The following is an 18,494-nucleotide window of genomic DNA, read 5'->3' as shown; positions in this document are numbered from 1 at the left end:
CAGCTCGGCCAGCCCGTACCTATTGGTATTACAGCGGTAATGCACAAAGGCCTCAGCCGAGATTAGAGCACTGCAACAACACAGGAAATAAATCATCCCAGGGTTAGAGAATTCGAACGCAGCTACTCAGCGAGAAGGACTCGAACTCGCGACCTTCTCCCTGCAGAGCCGCGGCCCTGCTCGTGGCGCCGCAGAGGCAGCGCAGCACCGCCCCGCTGCAGTGAGGGGGCCGGGCCGCCAGGGGGCGCTGCCGCGTCCGTGACCTGCGGAGCGGCCCGGCCGCTTCCCTGCGCCGCCCTGCGCTCTGCGGCCGGGCCGAGCCGAGCCGGGCCGAGCCGCTGGGGCGGCTCCGGAGCCCGCCGCGATGTGGCTGGGGCCCGAGGAGGTGCTGCTGGCCGGCGCGCTGTGGGTGACGGAGCGGGCCAACCCCTTCTTCTTGCTCCAGCGCCGGCGGGGACACGGCAAAGGGGGCGGCCTGACGGGTGAGCCGCGGCGGGGATGGGGCGCGGAGCGGAGCGGGCCCGGGGCGCTGACGGGCGGGGCGGGCTGTCGGGCTGTCGGGCTGTCGGGCCTCACCGGGCGGCGTTGCCGAGCTCCGGCCTGTCCGCGCCCCGCGCCTTCCAGCCGGGCGGCCTCCAGCCGGGGCCGGCGGTGCTGCGGGGGGAGGCGCGGTGCGGGCGGCTCGGGTCACCGAGCGGTTTGATTTGCGTCTCCGCCTCCACCCAGAGACACAGATGTGGACGGATACTGGAATTGCCCAGGTTCTGTAACAAGGAGGAGCGAGCCCTGGGGCTGTTGGGAAGCGGCCGGAGCTTTCCGCTCGGCTCGGGCTGCTGCGGAGCCCCTCCGTGCCGACAGCTGACGCGGTGCAGCCGGGAGGGGCTCAGCCCGTCTCCCAGCTGGGAGCATCGCGTTACAAGCGTAGCTTCGTACGTCGGCGTGTGGCACAGCTCTGTTAGGGGAAGTACGCAAAATGAGTCCTTAAGCCACCTACAACCGCACAGAAGAAGCCTGAGATCCAAAACTGAGATCCTACTACGGGAACGGATACATCCGTATTTGTTTTAAGGCTCGCCCAGCTCCAGATATTTGATCTAACTAACAAGCAGGCAGTTGTAATAAATGGATTTGCTGACAGATGCAAACGGTGGTCGGCGTTTTGTTCTGAGAGTGCCTGCTTTCATTTAACGTGGTTAGAAAAGTTCCCAAATTGGGGTTCGCTTCCTGCTCTCTTTGTTTAACTGAAGCACTTGCAGGAGTGTCACAGCTTCTCCAGAACTGGTTGAGTCCCTTTTGGTTGCGTTATATCCCATCCTGTATTTATAGGTGGTGCTGGAAGATAACAGCATTGAAAGCTCTTGTATCTATCTTGGTCTCATAAAAATCACTCTAAGTGACAGAAGCAGGGAGATCCCAGAGACTTCATGTTGTTCTTGCAGTCATTCAGATACATTGATGAAGGCCCTTAAGAGATGTATGGGGTGCTGTCCGTGTTGGGGACAGAGCTCTGTTCTGTTTGTTCAGACAATGTTAATCTGAAGACATCCCACTTTATCTGCCTCTCCGATACCTCCAGATGCCACGGAGAAAAATGCATTTGCTTCTCTAGTGGAACTCTCTTAGGAAGGCAGAGGCTCATAATGAGCTGTAGTGGCTGTTTAATTGCCATCTAAATGCCAGCCATTAACAGTGGGATTGCCTGTAGGTGGTTCAGAGGTAATTTCCATGCAGTGACTGGATTTATGTCTTAATTTTCTTGACCAAGTACCAGTGCTGAGTCTTGTTTATTATGTAATTATAATGCACAGGCTGCATAGTAATACTGGGTTGTTTGTTTGTTTTTCTTATAGTAACAGTGCTGAATTTTTGCTTAGCTGGGTTCTTTGCTTTGCTATTACATGACTTTAATTTCTGTATCTCTGCTTTCCAGGTCTCCTTGTGGGAACATTAGATGTAGTTTTGGATTCCAGTGCCAGAGTTGCCCCATACCGTATCCTGCACCAGACCCAGGACTCTCAGGTGTATTGGGCAGTGGCTTGTGGTACGTACTGACAGCCAGTTCATATTGTCCAAAGTCATTTATGCTTTAAAAACAATGTCAAATGGCTAGAATTGGCATCAAGTAAACTTACAGAAGCCATATATATTTATATTTGTTGTTTAATCCATTGACCTGTACACATAAGCCCAAATTCATAGTCCTGCGGTCCTTCAGATCCTGGAGTTGTTTTTGCTTATGAAACCACACGTTGGCTGAGGTCGTGTTTTGTGGTCAGGTATCCAACTGCAAATAGACAAAGAGCGTTTCTTTGCTGAAGCCGCCTCTTAAAAAGTCAGGTGGAGCCATAGCTGTAGGGAGCTGTTTGTGTTTCCTGCTGTTTGCTTCATTCCATCATTGACCTTACTGAGAGACTTAATGTTCTTGCAGAGAATTTGAGTGGTGGGCGACGTGCTGGTAACGTTTTTAGATCTCCCACTGCTTTGATTTGAAACTTCAGAAGGTGAATGGGCTGGATTTTAGCAGGCTGCATTTCCGTCTGTCTGTAGAGTAAGAGCCATTGGCAGAGGTGAAGAAGTCTTTTAGTAAATGCAAATCTCAATTAAGGGAATGAAACAGTCTAATGAAAGCAGATTTTCACAGCAGAGTTCCTTAAATCGCTGGTTACACATTGAAGCTTATCCTTTGTGAAGCTTGAGGGCTGTATGGTTAAATGCAACTAATGTCTGGGGGGCTTTTTTGTTGAGTATGTTCTGTGCTGCAGCAGCTCCTTCCTAGGTCTAAAAAGATCAATTGGTCTGAAATGTCTGGTTTCCTCTGGAAGTTTATTAGTTTTCTCTTAGAATATCAGGAATTAAAGAAGTACGTCTTGTCTGGAGCATGGGAATGCTTTATGCTGGGGGGGGGGTGGAAGAACTGGTGTGCACTGGTAAATGGAGTGATGTCTTGGTGTGCTTATTATCCTCAATGGCAATGGAAATGTTTTGTTGGAAACTTAATGTTGGTGGGTATAAAATCCCCTTGGCTTGTAGACAGTTGGCATCTTTCACATACAATTGCTGTTTGGTACTTATTAGTTTCCTGCTGTAAACTTGAAGAAAAACAGGAGCTTGTTCTAGTGGTGTTTTCTTTGTTCTTCCCTTTGTCTATTAGGATCATCTCGAAAGGAGATCACAAAGCATTGGGAATGGCTGGAGAATAACTTACTGCAGACTCTGTCCATCTTTGATAATGAAGAAGATATCACCACCTTTGTCAAGGGCAAGATACATGTAAGAAGTGTGTTTCCCTGAAAGACTTCAGAGCCTGATAAAGAACGGGGAGGTGGTACTGAGAATTGGTTTTACTCTTGGGATGGGGGTAGTGAGAGCTCCATTGCAGAGCTTCTCTCTGCTCCCTCTTCAGACATGCACACATTTGGAATGATCATGAAATGCATACAGTGTTATCAGAATGACTTTATGGCCATAACACCAGACAAACATTGTTGGAGGGGTAGAGTGGAGGAGGTGAGGAGTTGTAGATCTCAAGGTACATCTTGCTTCAGATGGTAACTAACTGAAATCTGGTGTCTCGTTACAATCCTTGCAAGTTATACCTTTGATCACATGAGGGTTGAACTGAGGCTGATCTAGAGAATTCTAGGTTGCAAGCAATGTACTCACACTCCTGTGATGGTGTAGGTGTAAAGGAACTGCACCCCAGCTTCCACTGATTTCATATTCAGACAAGTATCTCTGCTTGTTGTGCAGATAATACACTTCAGATTCCCAGCCCTTACATTTTCCAGAGTAGAAACTCACCCAAGCAGGTATTTTGTTGAACAGCAGCACTTTGAGGCTCTTCCAGTACTCCTATCAGACTCTCTGCGTTTGCCATGTGGCCATGTGAGAGAGATTGTGGTCGTTTGTTCTTCCTGCTGACCAGTCAGGGTCTGACCGCCTGCAGAGTTCTGCCCTTCCTGGCAGATGATCTTCCTGTTGAGGAAGCACTCTCACAAGTGAAAATGGACTTCAGTTCTGCTGCAGGCCATTCTAAGTGTTACCTGACCAGCTGTGAGAAATTCAGCCAGATGATAAACATGAACATTAGCTGCATGTGTTCAGAAGTAAATCAGCTTATAGGCTCCCAGCAGGCTATCTGCTCATTCTACATGTCTTTACTATTACTCTGACTTGACGGGAGAAATGATAACTGCTGTGTCACATTTCTTCTTTCTGTCTTCTGGATGGCTGCCATCACCTTTTAGTGTATATCATATCTGTCAGCAGGCATTCCCTTTCATTTCTCATCTCTGTGCCTCTCCTCCCGTGTCCTTTAGGGAATTATAGCTGAAGAGAACAAGAACCAGCAGCCTCAGAGCGAAGAGGATCCAGGTAAATTCAAAGAGGCTGAACTGAAGATGCGGAAGCAGTTTGGGATGCCGGAGGTGGAGAAGTTGGTCAATTACTATTCTTGCAGCTACTGGAAGGGACGTGTACCCAGGCAGGGCTGGCTGTACCTCACTGTCAATCACCTCTGTTTCTATTCCTTCCTGCTGGGCAAAGAGGGTGAGTTATAAACCTGCCTTTTTCTGCAATTTCCCATGATGTTTTTGATTTGGTTGATCTTACACTTTGAGCTCTGGCTCAACATGTAGATCGCTCCTTTCTCTCATAGGCACTTAGTGAAGTTTAAGCTGAATGCCTGAGTCATTTTTCAACACGTGCCTTAGGCTGTCAGGTTGCACACCTGAGCTTTTACTTCCACTGAATTAAAGAACCAAGCAATAATTTGACTTTGGTGAGTTTTGCTTGGAACCCCCACCTACTTTTTACTGAGCTTCATCTGCAGAATCCAGAGTTAACTTGCTGGAAAGAAAGAAAGAAAGAAAGAAAGCATTAGTAATTGTTATTGAAAGCATTTGTTGGATGGAAGAGAGTCCTTTTGGAACTGCATTATTTCTAGTCGTTCCCAAAGGTTACTTCCAAGTGTTCTTGGAGAAATCAATAAAAGCATGAAGAAAGGAATTGCCTTTGTGTAAGGGGAGAAAAATACCACTCATTAGGGGCTTTGTTCATTTTTGCCTCAAATTGTAATAATAGCTATTTGTGACTTTTTTCCCCCAGTGACACTGGTGATTCAGTGGGTGGATGTAACCCAGCTAGAAAAAAATGCTACGCTGCTGTTCCCTGAGTGCATTAAAGTGAGCACAAGGGACAGTGAACTTTATTTTTCCATGTTTCTTAACATCAATGAGACCTTCAAGTTGATGGAGCAGTTGGCTAACATCGCTATGCGGCAGCTGCTGGATAACGAGAGCTTCCTGCAGGACAAGTCCCTCCCAAAGCCCAGGAAGCCTCTGAAGAACATCTCTGCACTAAAAAGGTGTGTGTTTTCAGCAAGGAGAAGACAGAGCAACAGGAACTGTAGGAATAAATCTGCATTACTACATAGCTTCAAGGTGCCCCTGGATTCTTCTCACACTGGGGGCTGCATCACTTATTTCAGTCATTAGCCCTCTACCTAAATGTTGTTTTTCCATCCAAGTTGATACTTAATTCGCGTAAGCCCTCATATCTTTCTCATGGATGAAGATACAGACAAGGAGTTCTTGGAAGGAATTTTCAACTAGAAACTATTGAAAATCCTGTTCTTTACAATTTCAAAATCCAGTGTAACATTTAAGTTCCTCAGATACAGTTGCTTATTTAATCTTGTACTGCGGTGAAGCACATTTGAAGGCTGAAAGAGGAGTCAGATAAGAGGTGGAATCTCAGTTAGAGAAGTGAATAGTAAGAAGTAAAGCACAGGCTGGAATTTGTGATTGGAATGAACACTTATATTGGTGTTTGAGTTTGTTTTTTTTTCAAGTAAGAAAAAAGCTCTGAGGACTGCTCTGTACTTTTCCCCAGAGACCTTGATGCTCGAGCCAAAAATGAATGCTACCGTGCCACTTTCCGGCTGCCCAAGGATGAGTGCCTGGATGGACACACAGACTGCACGTTGTGGACACCATTCAACAAGATGCACATTCCTGGTCAGATGTTTGTTTCCAACAATTACATCTGCTTTGCCAGCAAGGCAGAGGAGGCCTGTCATCTCATCATTCCTCTCAGGGAGGTGGGAATTAGCTGTAATTAAGACTACAGGCTTATCTTTCATATGGTTCTAGCTGTTGTAGTACTTGGCAGATAATGGAGAGTCTGCTAGATCCAAATGACCTTTGTCTTTGTCTTCTAGGTGACAATAGTTGAGAAGGCAGATAGCTCCAGTGTCTTGCCCAGCCCTCTGTCCATCAGCACTAAAAGTAAAATGACTTTCTTCTTTGCCAATCTGAAGGACCGAGATTTCTTGGTGCAGAGAATCTCCGACTTCTTGCAGAGAACCCCATCCAAGAAACCTCTCAGCAGCGAGAGGGAATGGAAGTGGAATTCGGGTGATCCTGGCTGTGAGGTACTAAAGAAGTAGCTGGGAGGAGTATTTGCCCATCTTTCAAAGTAATCCTCCTTACAGTGTGTTACAGTGCTCCTAGCAGCAAATAATTCCTCTTTATTGGGCTGTGAGCAGAGGAGGGAGGCTGCCTCAGCTCAAATGCTTTGTTGTTCACTTCTCAATTGCTTTGCTGTTTTGCTCTAGAGGTTAATTTACATAATGAGATCATTGCCTAGGTTTACCTACTGTCTTGAGCAGCCTGAATGGTACTGAATCATTTTCCCATAGGCTCACTGCTATTAATAGCATAAGTTGTCTTGAAATTGAGTGAGAGGTTGGAATACTGGCCTAGTTCTTGATGGATGTTAAGTAATATGGAAAAGCCAGAATGGTTGCCACCTCTTCTCTACCAACTCAGTCTCCAGTCTGGCAGATATGCCACGTATGGCCCACTTTACAACTGTACAAATGCATTTTGGTGGGTTTTTTTAATCACAGTGTTTTTATTTTCCAGGAAGTTCCGGAGCTGCCTTCCAGCAGCCCTCTTGCAGTCAGCCCCACGTCTGCTCTCAACAATCGACCTGTCAACTTCTGTGCTGGTGAAGTGCCAACAGCATCCCAGGGACTGCTCAAACTTTTCAGAAGAAATTCTGAGGAGCTTTTGGGACCCAAAGGGGTAAATGATATTTTAACTTAAAGCAATTAACTGTAAATAATTTGTAGTGGGTAGCAGATTTTCTGGCTTGCTCTGAGACTCTGTAAGTGCATTTCCTCCCTTGCTTCTGTCACCTCTGCAGTATCACTGTCACCGTGATAGGGCTGGTAGAGGTAACCTGACCATCAGCTTACTGTGTCAGTATAGAGATACATGAGTAGCGGCTGAGCAATTTGTGTTACTGTGCTTCTGGGATGCAGCTGCTATCTGTGAAGAACATTTCTTCATATCAAAGTAGCAGAGAATATCTGATGTCTCTGCTTCCTGGGCAGTCATCTTAGACCACAGTTCTGCTTACATTTGTATAAATGTAATACCACTGCACGGCCCATGTTACCATTGTAAAGACTTTAAGTAGATTCAGAACAGTGTAGATTAGCATACAGCCTTTCTGTTCAGCAGGAAGAATAAAACCTTTAAATGTCACAGTGCATTTCTTTTGTGAAATGTAGGTCTGAGTACCCAGAAATCACCTGTCTTATAAGCCTAAAAATGCTTTTATCTCCTAAAATGGCCATATTTGTTCCTGTGAAGGCAAAGGAGAAGATGAAGGAAGAGTCTTGGAACATTCATTTCTTTGAATATGGGAGAGGGATGTGTATGTATCGTACTACCAAGACTAGGGAGCTGGTGCAGAAAGGAATCCCAGAGAATCTTCGTGGAGAACTGTGGCTCCTTTTCTCAGGTAGGAAGTTGTGTAGGATGCTTTGGCAGCTTGCAGAAACAAGCTTTTAGCATGTCTAAGAGGAAAAGGTATAAATCAGATCTCATTTCGGAGTAAATAAATCACAGGCTGATTCCACTTGAATTATCCTTTGTGATGTTATTGGACAAAAATGCAGTGATTGCATTTCTGACATGACTTTGTGAGTATAGTAGCTCTTTCATTGCCTTTGTGTGGATTTTGGTGTTAGGACCTACACTCCAACGGGTTTATTGCTTTGCTTTTGTATCTGTTTGCAGTTACTGAGTTGGTGTAATGCTCCCCACCAGCCTCTTCTCTGAAGCTGTGGGCATAAAGTTTCTATTTTAAAGCTAAAGAAGTGAAGCAGTGTTTGTTTATCATTACAGGGGCTTGGAATGAGATGGTCACTCATCCTGGTTACTACGCAGATCTTGTGGAAAAGTCAATGGGAAAGTACAATCTTGCTACAGAAGAAATTGAGAGAGATCTGCACCGTTCTATGCCAGAACATCCTGCCTTCCAGAATGAGCTGGGAATTGCTGCTCTTAGGAGAGTCTTAACAGCTTATGCATTCAGGAATCCAACAATTGGATACTGTCAGGTAAGAAAGAATTCTTAGACTTGTTAGCCCTGCACGGTGACCATGACTGTACTGGAGCTTTTTGCCAATTGTTTGTTCAATTTCATGCTTTTCCTTCATGCTGTCCATTCGGAAATAAATGGTGATGTTGTAAGGATTTCTTACATATATAGACTTTGCACATTTCCGTTAGGTGTAGTGACAGATTCTTTTAGCAGCTTCCCTGCTAGAGCTTTCCTAGTTTGAGAAAAGCATCACCTGGTTTTCCCTGAAATGAACAAATAAATGAAGTAAATGATGATGGATGTATTGCAGTATATCGCAGATGAAACTATTTGCTGGTTAGTGAAACAACTTGGTAGAAAATAATTTCATATTGTCTATTGCTCTGCACTTAGAGGTTCTTATTACATCGCTCTGTTATAATCAAAGCTTTTTCTGCAAACTCTGAAAATCACTTTTATCACATCAATTAACAGAAGTGCCTGACAAAGCGTAGTTCTATTATCTGCTGCCTCACAAACAGAGGAACTGAAACAGGAAGATAAATCAGCTCAAGGTCACCTAGTGACTCAGATACCAGTAAAAACTGGAAATAGATCTGACTCTCAGTCCCATGAGACTGCTCTGCTGGAATCATGCTTTTTAAGTTCAGCTGATCTGTAATGGCAGAGTTTTCATGAATATCTTCACGTTTTCCTCTTTCTGCATATTTCATGCTGCTGGAACATAGGCAATGAACATTGTTACATCAGTGCTGCTGTTATACTGCAATGAGGAGGAGGCTTTCTGGCTCCTAGTGGCTTTATGTGAGCGGATGTTGCCAGATTACTACAATACAAGAGTAGTGGGTGAGTCTTTGTCAAATTCATACTGGAGATTGGATTTTCAGCTACAGTTCCATCAGCATCTCAGCAATATTTTGTTTCTTCGGAAGTAATTAAATGTGGTGCATTTTAAAGATAATGAAGGACAAGCTTCTTCTCTTTAAAGTTGTGTGTGTATGATGGAAGCACAGGAGGAGATACTGTACGCTATTGCTGAACAAAGAGTCGGGTGTCATCTCCATCTATGTATGTGGTACTTACTGAGAATAGGGTAACAAGTATATTTGTTTGTGTTTAGTTTAAGAAGCTGAAATTAAAGTGAACTCACACTGTTTTGCTTAATAATTAATTAGCTCGGTTATAGTACCATGAAACCAACAAATTTGGGTCCTGCCATTGTTGTTGTTTCTTTTCCCAGGTGCATTGGTGGACCAGGGCATCTTTGAAGAACTTACACGAGAGTATCTTCCACAGCTGTCGGAAAAGATGCAGGAGCTGGGAGTGATTTCCACCATATCCCTTTCTTGGTTCCTCACACTCTTCCTCAGTGTCATGCCCTTTGAAAGTGCTGTTGTCATTGTTGACTGTTTTTTCTATGAGGGCATCAAGTTTATCTTGCAGGTGTCACTGGCCATTCTTGATGCCAACATGGAGAAGTTGTTACAGTGCTGTGATGAAGGTGAAGCAATGACTATTCTGGGCAGGTACCGTTCTTCTTATTTATAAATGAATGGTGATTGTACCCCTTTTAGTCATCATTCCTTTCAGTCTAATGAGAGAGACTCTTCTGTTGTTCCCCTGAATTCCATTACGTAGCAGGTCACAGATACCAGACTAGGATGAAACTTGAGCACTGGAGAGAATTGCTGTTGATTTCTGCAGCAGCTGAAACAAATTTTTGGCTCAAGTATGGAGGAATCCAGAGTTGTTTGCTTCGTGGCATATTGCATTCCTGTTTCTCAGTTTGAATTTGAACTCCATGAGGTTACTTACCCAAAATACACTGAAGAATTCTAATCCATTATTAAGAACAAGTCCTGGCAGGAATAGCCTTCTAGTAACGTAAAACCTTATCAAGCAGATATTTCCCAATTATAGTAAATAAAACATTTTCTTGCTTCAAATGTGAATCTGTCCTATGTTTTGCATGATCTTCAGGGTACCTCTGGGAGCTTTTAGAAAGAATAGATATCCCAAAAGTAGGATGAAAATTACCTCTACGTGGGAGATGTTGAGGATAGTGTTGTAGGTTTGCTGGGAATTTTTTTTTCTACATGTTTAGATTAATAATACAAAGGAGGGAAGGAGTTATGTGTTTAGGATATTACTGCTTTTCCTTCCTTGACATTAATTCAGGAGTCTTGCATTTGTTCTGTGTTGTTTTTTTCTTCACAGGTATTTGGACAACGTAGTTAACAGGCAGAGTGTCTCACCTCCTATTCCACACCTGCATGCCTTATTGACAAGTGGGGATGACCCACCACTTGAAATTGACATCTTTGACCTCATCAGAACATCCTACGAGGTCAGGTTCTGGCTTAGTTTTTACCCAACTGATTTTTTGAATCATTTTTTGGGGCAGGGCTTAATAGAGAGAAGGATATTTTTTCACCTTCTTGATGCTGGTCAGAGTATTCTGGGGTTGTTGGATGGTCTTCGGTGTGACAGTGCACTTTGTAAAAAACACGTGGTTAAACGGGGGTCATTCAATCTTCAGGATGTGGCGCTGACCCAGCCTGCTTCTTTTCTCATAGAAATTTAGCAATTTGAAGGCAGATGACATTGAACAAATGCGTTTTAAACAAAGGCTGAAGGTGATCCAGTCTCTGGAGGATACAGCCAAGAAGAGCGTGGTATGTGATGCCTGGATTAAATGAGTTACAAAATGGCATTTAGAAAGCATGCTAGCATGTTCGGGAGTTTTACAGAAGGGTTCATGACTAAAAAGGAGTGTCCACATCTATTGCAACTATCTCCCATGTCCCAGGTAGAGAATTTCATCCGTTTCTTTCACTGTTGTTTTTCTGTGCATCTGAATCTGAAGATAAAAACAAAAGGAAGGGACAGCTCAGAGTTCTGTGGGCTGCAGAAACAGGAAGTTGTAGCAGTAGTTTTTTACTTACTGCTCAAATGTTAGCAGTTTCTGCTTGACTAGAAGCTGTCTTCCTGACCTGTAATCCATAGCAATGGAAAGTATTGGAGCAGTTATGTTTTCTCTCCTCCCCTTTCTCATATCTTCTTGCAAATCTTTTCTTAGCTTCTGTGCTCACAGATTTTTCAGTGAGTCGTGTTTAATTTGGGTAGCTTTTAAATAAATCTCTCTGTTTGCCCCCTAACTAGGTCCGGGCTGTGTCTAGTGACATTGGTTTCTCTATTGAAGAACTAGAAGAGCTGTATGTAGTGTTCAAGGTAAGGAGCAAACAAGCGATTCTGTTATATGTGGTTATTGAGCAGGTTTTTTTGTATAGATGGTCAGACCTCATCACGGTGTTTGAATTGTGCTCATTCAGAGAGAGGGTTCATGGTCAATGGTAGAAATGACATGTGGTACTTAGAACATGGAGCTGAGATTGACTTGAACCTCAGTTTTTATTTTCGAGTTTGCCACAAACTTGCTCTGTAATTGTAACACAATTGCTCAAGTGCTTTGCCTTTATTTGTCATTGGAAGTATTGTTAAATACACCCAGGTGCATTTCCCAAAGTCACTCAAGCTCAATCACACTATGCTTGCCTGCATGCAAGCTCCATTGCATGATGCTATGGACTCAGGGAGGCCTAGTTCTGAAATCTGCGTGCTCTCCTTGCATAAAGCCTGAGTTTCATTTTACTCAAATAAAAAGTTTTCTTTTTCTTTTAGTATTTTTCACTTATTCTTTGTTTTTTAGTGAAGTCTGTGTCACTTCCTCCATTTTGTACTCGTTTGTAGTGATGTAATGCTCATCATAATGGACAATATAAACAGTGTGTCCTGAAACGTCCCTTCTCACTTGGTGCTGTTTTTGATCTGTATGAAAGACTCCAATCTCATGGATTGTTTAGTATAATATAACCTGACTTATCAGTACTTTCCCTCCAAAGGCAAAGTACCTGATGAGCTGCTACTGGGGAAATAATCGTGCTGCAGCTGCCCGCCGAGATCAGAGCCTGCCCTACCTGGAGCAGTATCGCATAGACATGGAGCAGTTCAAAGAGCTCTTCATCACTTTGACCCCCTGGTCCTGTGGTGCACATACCCCTGTGCTAGCAGGGCGCTTGTTCCGGCTTCTGGATGAGAACAGGGATTCTCTCATTAACTTCAAGGAGTTTGTGACAGGGATGAGTAAGTGGTATTTCTGGAGATGCTATATTACAGAAAATGTTTCTGTCATCTTCCAAGCAGAAAACTAAAAGGAGATGCTGATGATTGAACTATTATGAAGGGAGGGTGGCAGCCTTACAGGATTTAGTTCTTCAGGCTGAACTAAAGATGCATTTTTGTTGCTAGACAGTCTCTCATTTTGGGAAACAGTAGGTGGTAAACCTACCAATGAAACTTTGCTGTGCGTTTCTTTGTGGCTTCTACAGAGGGCTTTGTACAGTTTAGCAGTTCCTTGCTGCATGGAAACTTATGTTGTTTTGAGATTGAGTGTAGAGAGTGACTCTTAATCCTAAATGCTATTTTTCTTACCCTTCTGTTTTTGTGTGTTTTTTTTTCTCTTGCAGGTGGGATGTACCATGGTGACCTCACTGAAAAGCTCAAAGTACTTTACAAACTTCATCTGCCTCCTGGTGAGTGATCGCTTCCATAAGCTGCTTGTGAGCATGGTGTGTTCTGAAGCTGCTTGTGAGCATGGTGTGTTCTGACACGCAACTGAAAAGAGATGCATTATAAGTTTTGCTAACCAAATAGGTAACGCTGTTGTTCAGTTACCTTAGAGATCTTAACATTTCTTTCTCTGTAAGCACAGCTCTGAATCCAGAGGAGACAGAGTCTGCTTTGGAGGCCACAAGTTATTTCACAGAGGATGTTACAGCAGAAGGTAATGCAATGCTTGCTGTCCTTACCTCTCAGTTTAGACAGGAATCCTGGCGCAAATCTAGTGCTGCACTTGGTGATTTTTGCAAGGCATGGTCTCGCGGTGGCAATATGTTAAGGTTACCGATGTGTTTGAGCTGGCTGTCATTATTGCATGATGGGAAAGAAGTTTTGAGCTTAAACTGCTCAGCACCCATGTCATGCAGGGCACAGTACACTCTGAAGCACAATCATACGCTGCTGAAGAGCAGCGCTGTGCTTTTGCCAGTTCCTGTCTTTCACCTCAACTTGGGTTTTTCATGCAAGTCTCATTGTCTCTCTTCTTGTTTTTGTTTCCTTCTCTGTCTGTCTCTGTGTGGCCTTTTCTTCTGTTTTATCTGGGATATTTTCTCCTCAACCCCTCTTACTGATGCACCAGTATCTCCTTTTGTCTCAGAGCTGGATTTCTGCCTGCACTGTGAGTCTCAAGGTCAGTCCTTGGATTATGTGGACATACTGAGCACGGTTATAAACCTGATATTGTCTACCAGCACCAACATGCTATATTAAATACTGAAGTTGATGCTTCTCCTCTCTTGTGGCAGTTCAACTATGTCTTTATTATTGTCTTTCAACCTTAGTCAAAATAGGAGCTGTCAAATAGGATATCAAAGTGCATTTTTTGCTTAATGTTTACAAAAATACAGTAATGCTAAAAAAATACAAACAAAAAAAAAGGAGTAATTGCACTGCTTGGTGCTGGGTGGCCATCTGAACACTGAGCTAAGACAAGACTTCCCGTTTAGTCTAGCAACAATATAGGGAAGCAGAAGTGAAATTCATAAAGTTAGACTCTGCACATCATTCTCAACATGTCTGCTCAGACAATGAGTAATTGCCATTACAGATAATAGTCACTTATCCTATGTGCTCACTAGTGTTTTTTTTCCATTTGTTATCTTGCTGTGAACTTGCTGTGAACTTTGTCTTTAAGCCATGGCATTACGTAGCTGTATTTCATGTTTGTTTCACCATTTCTTTCAGAGTTCCACCCTCTACCTCAGCTCTTCACCACTTTTTTGGTGTGGCTTCTTTTTGTTCCCATTTATCCCATCACCTCTTGCTTCTTTCCTGTTCTGTTCACTCCTCCAACCGTGAAGTGGGAGCATGAGATATATTGAATATATTGTCTGTAATTGTAATGTGGATACAAGCTGTTCTACGTTCTTTGTGTGCTGTGTTCTTGAAAGTCAGATATTAATGACTATTTTTGTAATTTCACTGTTTTTAGAAACCCAGGAAGAGAAAGGAAGGAGAAATGACAGTGGTCAAGAAAAAGGTAATGTCATCATAAATAGACCACATTCCAGTCTTGTCTCTTTAATATTAGCCAATTCATTATCCTTTGTTGTATCAAAGAGACCTTTCAAAGTGTCCCTAATGGATGCTGGTAAATGTACCAAGGTTATAACATTTGAAAATCGTTTTTGGTAAGTTATTGACTAACAGAATTCATTTATTAGAAGCCGAGCTAATTTGGGAGCATTAAAATTTTTGCTCAACTGAACTTTATCAGATATACCAGCAGCAAACAATGCAGCCTCCAGCCATCCAAATGCTAGATGCTTTCCTCAACTGCCAATAAAAACCTACTACTGATGTGATCTTTGCTGCCATGGTGCTCACTTGAAGTCTGAAACTTTAACCACCAGGCCTGCTCATGTTTTGCAGAGGAGAAAGGTACCAGCCCACAGGACTATAGATACTACCTAAGAATGTGGGCCAAGGAGAAAGAGTCCAAGAAGGAAACTATTAAAGATCTCCCCAAAATGAGCCAGGTAAGAAGTGAATCTGAAGGTTTCCAGTTAGATGACTAACAGCTTGTTGAAGAGCTATGGCAATCATTTTGCTAGCGTGCTCAGTCCATGCAGTAGGTTGCCCTGCTGTTCTGATGTAGTGAGCTTTAGAAGCTCCTAATTCTACATGCTTGTGTTGAATTCTTCAGTGGACTTATAGCTGGCTGTCAAACTGCTTTGTTTCCTCCAGTCAGATGTGTTTGATTCTATGCCTCCCAGATCATCTTTTCTTGTGAGACCTGCAATCTTTGTTTTCCCACTGGAGCAGTATGTTTGGAGTATGCCATCAATCATATAAGCTTGCTTGGCTATTTTGTTCTGTTTTTTGCCTTGCCTCAACTTGAGGCTGCTTGGTGGAGAGCAAAGAATGTGGTTACAGGAAGGAGAGTCTTATGACCGGCGTAATCTTTCCTTTCTCTTGATTTCCTTTTTGGGTGCTTTTTGTACTACTGTGGAAATATGTAGAAGCTGGCTACAGAAGAGTAGCAGAGTAGAAGTAAAACCTCAGGTTTTCTCAGGAGTGAAAGTTAGCATTCTATCTACCTGTTAGCAAAAGTGCTGTCACTATTAAGTTCCTAGCTGTGTCTCAATTCTACTTCTAAAGCAGAGAGTGGAGTTTGCCTAACTTGGGTTTGTTCTGAATCAGAAAAGTAAGTTGCCACTTCATGGGGAGGCAAATAAAGTAGGAGTCAGTCAATATGGAACCTGTTGTTTCATATACCGCTGTCAATTTTTGCAGCCTTAAATGTGATTTTGATCTTTGTCTTTGAAAGGAACAGTTCATAGAGTTATGCAAGACCCTTTACAACATGTTCAGTGAGGACCCAGTAGAGCAAGAGCTGTACCATGCTATTGCCACTGTTGCCAGCCTCCTCCTGCGAATTGGGGAGGTTGGAAAGAAGTTCTCCAACAGACCCATAAGGAAGTCTGAGGACTGCAAAACAACCAGTAGCCAAGACCCCGTGAGTGAAGAGGAGTCGCCTACATCTGAACAGAGTCAGAACTCAACAGTGGAGCAACAACCTCGAGCTGATCGTGAGGACAAAACCTGCAGAGATGTTCAGCCTGAAAAGACTGAGCAGGAGAACCAAACTCTAGGAGATGGTTCAGGGGAAGGACAAGGCTCTCCTTTACAGCTGCTATCGGATGATGAAACCAAAGATGATATGTCCATGTCCTCCTACTCCATGGTCAGCACAGGCTCCTTGCAGTGTGAAGACATTGCAGATGACACGGTCCTAGTTGGCTGTGAAGGTGGTAGTTCAGCTGCCAGGTACGGCAGTACCATTGATACTGACTGGTCTATTTCCTTTGAGCAGATCTTGGCTTCCATGCTGACTGAGACAGCTCTTGTAAACTACTTTGAGAAAAAAGTCAACATTCTCCAAAAGATCAAAGATCAAAAGAAGGTAGAGAGGCAGTTCAGTTCATCCAGCGACTATGAGCTTTCTTCTGTGTCAGGGTGAACTCCAAGCAGTTAGTGACTTCAGGAAATATAACAGGGAGATAATGTGGCAGATGGCAGGATGGTTTGGTATTTTGTGTTCAGGGTTGGTTTTTTGTTTATTCAGAGACCATTAACTACACAGTTACAGTAGATTCCATTTGGTAAGGGGCATCAGACAAGTGACTGTTCTGTGTAGGTGCTTTTTTTGCTCCTGAGGTTGACAGAATTAGATTTACATTCTCAAGAGCCATTAGAACCTAATAGCCCCTGACATACAGAATTACCACCATAAATTATGCATGTCTGACTTCTGCTATCTTTTATTTTAATGAAGTTTTATTTCAGACAGTAACTGCTCCTTGCCTGCCCTTGTTTGCTGTAAATTCCTGGGTAATTTGCACAGCAGATGCAGCCTGGCTTGAAATCGTGTTCATCTCTGGCTGCTGATCTGAGAACTCACCCGGTGTTCTCAAGTGCTATAGGACCCTGACCTATCAGTAGTGTAAGTTCTTCAGTGCTGTTCTGTGACTCAGCAGCTCCAATGCAGATGTGCACCACTGCTCCCAGCGCCCCAACATCTGAACACGGACGTCTCTCAGATCTGCAGGTTTCTTTCAGATGAGATGTGCTGTTTTCATAACACAAACACTTTTCTCTGTCGTTCAGGAGACGTTTTTCAGACAAACCTGGTTTTCTAGCCTTTGCAGTTCTTTGAAAGCTATTGTTTCTAGTTTCTCTCGGAAGCCACAAGCTCCTTGACTTCAGTGCAGCAGTAATAGGCCAATCAGTGGGCTTACGATGGTTGTAAGAAGGGAGCGTGCTCCTGAATCAACCTCAGCATTTCAGAACAGCGGCACACTGCTCTGCTGACTTTCCCTCTTGGTCCGGAATACATTTGTTTCCTCTCTCATTCTCTGTTTTTGCTAACTAGCGATGGGTCCAATTTTAATAAGACCCCTCCGAATGCTCTGCTCAGTCAGCCCTTGTGTATGCTCGGGTCGGGAAGATCTGTGGGAGTGCTGTGCCACCTGCAGCTGCTCAGTGTGTCCTTTCTGAACATCTCTTGTATGAAGTGTCTATCCACGGATGTGCTCTTAGAAACTACTGTCCATCAGGAGGTATTTACACCTAACGAGGGAGGATTCAGAGCACTGCGGTGCTTTGCCATCAGTCCATTATGAGAAACCTGGGCAGGTCTCATCCCAGTTAAAGAGATGAAATAACTGGAACGGGTGACTGCCCAGTGAGAAGAGACTAGGAATCAGCCTTCTGATGGCAGAGCATCCGCTCCGAGGAAGGCTAAAGGACGCTGTTAGAACAGATAAGCTCATCTCAGTGCACAGGCACCTGACTCGCGGGGCCAGAGCAGGACATGCTGGTGCTCAGCAGGAGCAGATCGGTGCTGAAGGCAAGGAGTGCTGCAGGATGGGGCTGGAGTGTGGCATATAAAGGAGGGGAAGGACCCCTGCAGGTGGATGTTCCCATTAACACTACTTGCTGTGCTCCACCTTTGCGCCATATCCATATGTATTTACAGCTGGTACGTAGCTCTTGTTCTTTCTGCCTCTCCTGCCCCGTAGCTGGAGAGCGGCCATTAGATAAACGGCTTTTACTAATAATTCCGTAATTTATTGTCCTTTTTTTTTTAAGCGCAAATACTACCTGTGATTTTACACTGTCTGTCATGTACTCAATAAACCAACCAGAACCACCGGGCCGTCCTGGCTGCCTTTCATTTCTCAGAGCTCAGCAACGATTGCGCGTTCTGTGGTCACGGCAGGTAGCTGCGAGTGCCGGGTTGGTGCAAATGGGGTCAGGACACGTTATCAGTTCTTATTACTTATTATTATTAATACACAGGCTGAGCGCTTTGGCAGGCCGCAGGCCGGGCAGCACGGCGCCGTCAGTCAGGCGTACAGCGGGGGGGGCGGGGAATAGCGGCTGGGGGCGGGGTTTGGAAGGCGGGGCGGGGGATT

General features: G+C 44.1%; 1 protein-coding gene across 3 annotated transcripts; it reads left to right on the top strand.

Annotated features, from left to right (window-relative positions):
* Positions 1-259: 259 nt before the first annotated feature.
* On the top strand, positions 260-18,235 carry TBC1D9B (TBC1 domain family member 9B). Of its 3 annotated transcripts, none has more exons than XM_072348019.1 (22): positions 260-482; positions 1,931-2,041; positions 3,152-3,270; positions 4,320-4,548; positions 5,107-5,365; positions 5,893-6,100; positions 6,221-6,433; positions 6,927-7,088; positions 7,662-7,812; positions 8,199-8,413; positions 9,126-9,243; positions 9,638-9,923; positions 10,615-10,744; positions 10,974-11,072; positions 11,560-11,628; positions 12,300-12,540; positions 12,924-12,989; positions 13,169-13,240; positions 13,673-13,705; positions 14,507-14,554; positions 14,947-15,053; positions 15,845-18,235. In XM_072348019.1, exons 1-22 carry the CDS (start codon positions 365-367, stop codon positions 16,535-16,537), a joined length of 3,747 nt encoding a protein of 1,248 aa, XP_072204120.1. In that variant the 5' UTR covers positions 260-364; the 3' UTR covers positions 16,538-18,235. The 3 variants fall into 3 exon arrangements, with proteins under 3 accessions (XP_072204120.1, XP_072204119.1, XP_072204121.1); XM_072348018.1 differs by having other exon boundaries at positions 13,655-13,705; XM_072348020.1 differs by lacking the exon at positions 13,673-13,705.
* Positions 18,236-18,494: the final 259 nt, after the last annotated feature.

The sequence above is a fragment of the Excalfactoria chinensis genome, chromosome 13 (assembly GCF_039878825.1).
Source record: "Excalfactoria chinensis isolate bCotChi1 chromosome 13, bCotChi1.hap2, whole genome shotgun sequence".
Lineage (NCBI taxonomy): Eukaryota > Metazoa > Chordata > Aves > Galliformes > Phasianidae > Excalfactoria > Excalfactoria chinensis.
Note: the sequence above shows the minus strand (reverse complement) of the source record. Positions and strands in the feature narration are given on the sequence as shown.

What these genes read in the sequence shown, in the direction of transcription:
- TBC1D9B (XM_072348018.1), top strand. Translation starts at nt 365, where the DNA reads ATGTGGCTGGGGCCCGAGGAGGTGCTGCTGGCCGGCGCGCTGTGGGTG. An exon ending in CGGGTGATCCTGGCTGTGAG is followed by an intron (nt 6,434 to 6,926) that starts GTACTAAAGAAG and finishes TTTATTTTCCAG; the next exon opens with GAAGTTCCGGAGCTGCCTTC. An exon ending in CTACAATACAAGAGTAGTGG is followed by an intron (nt 9,244 to 9,637) that starts GTGAGTCTTTGT and finishes TTCTTTTCCCAG; the next exon opens with GTGCATTGGTGGACCAGGGC.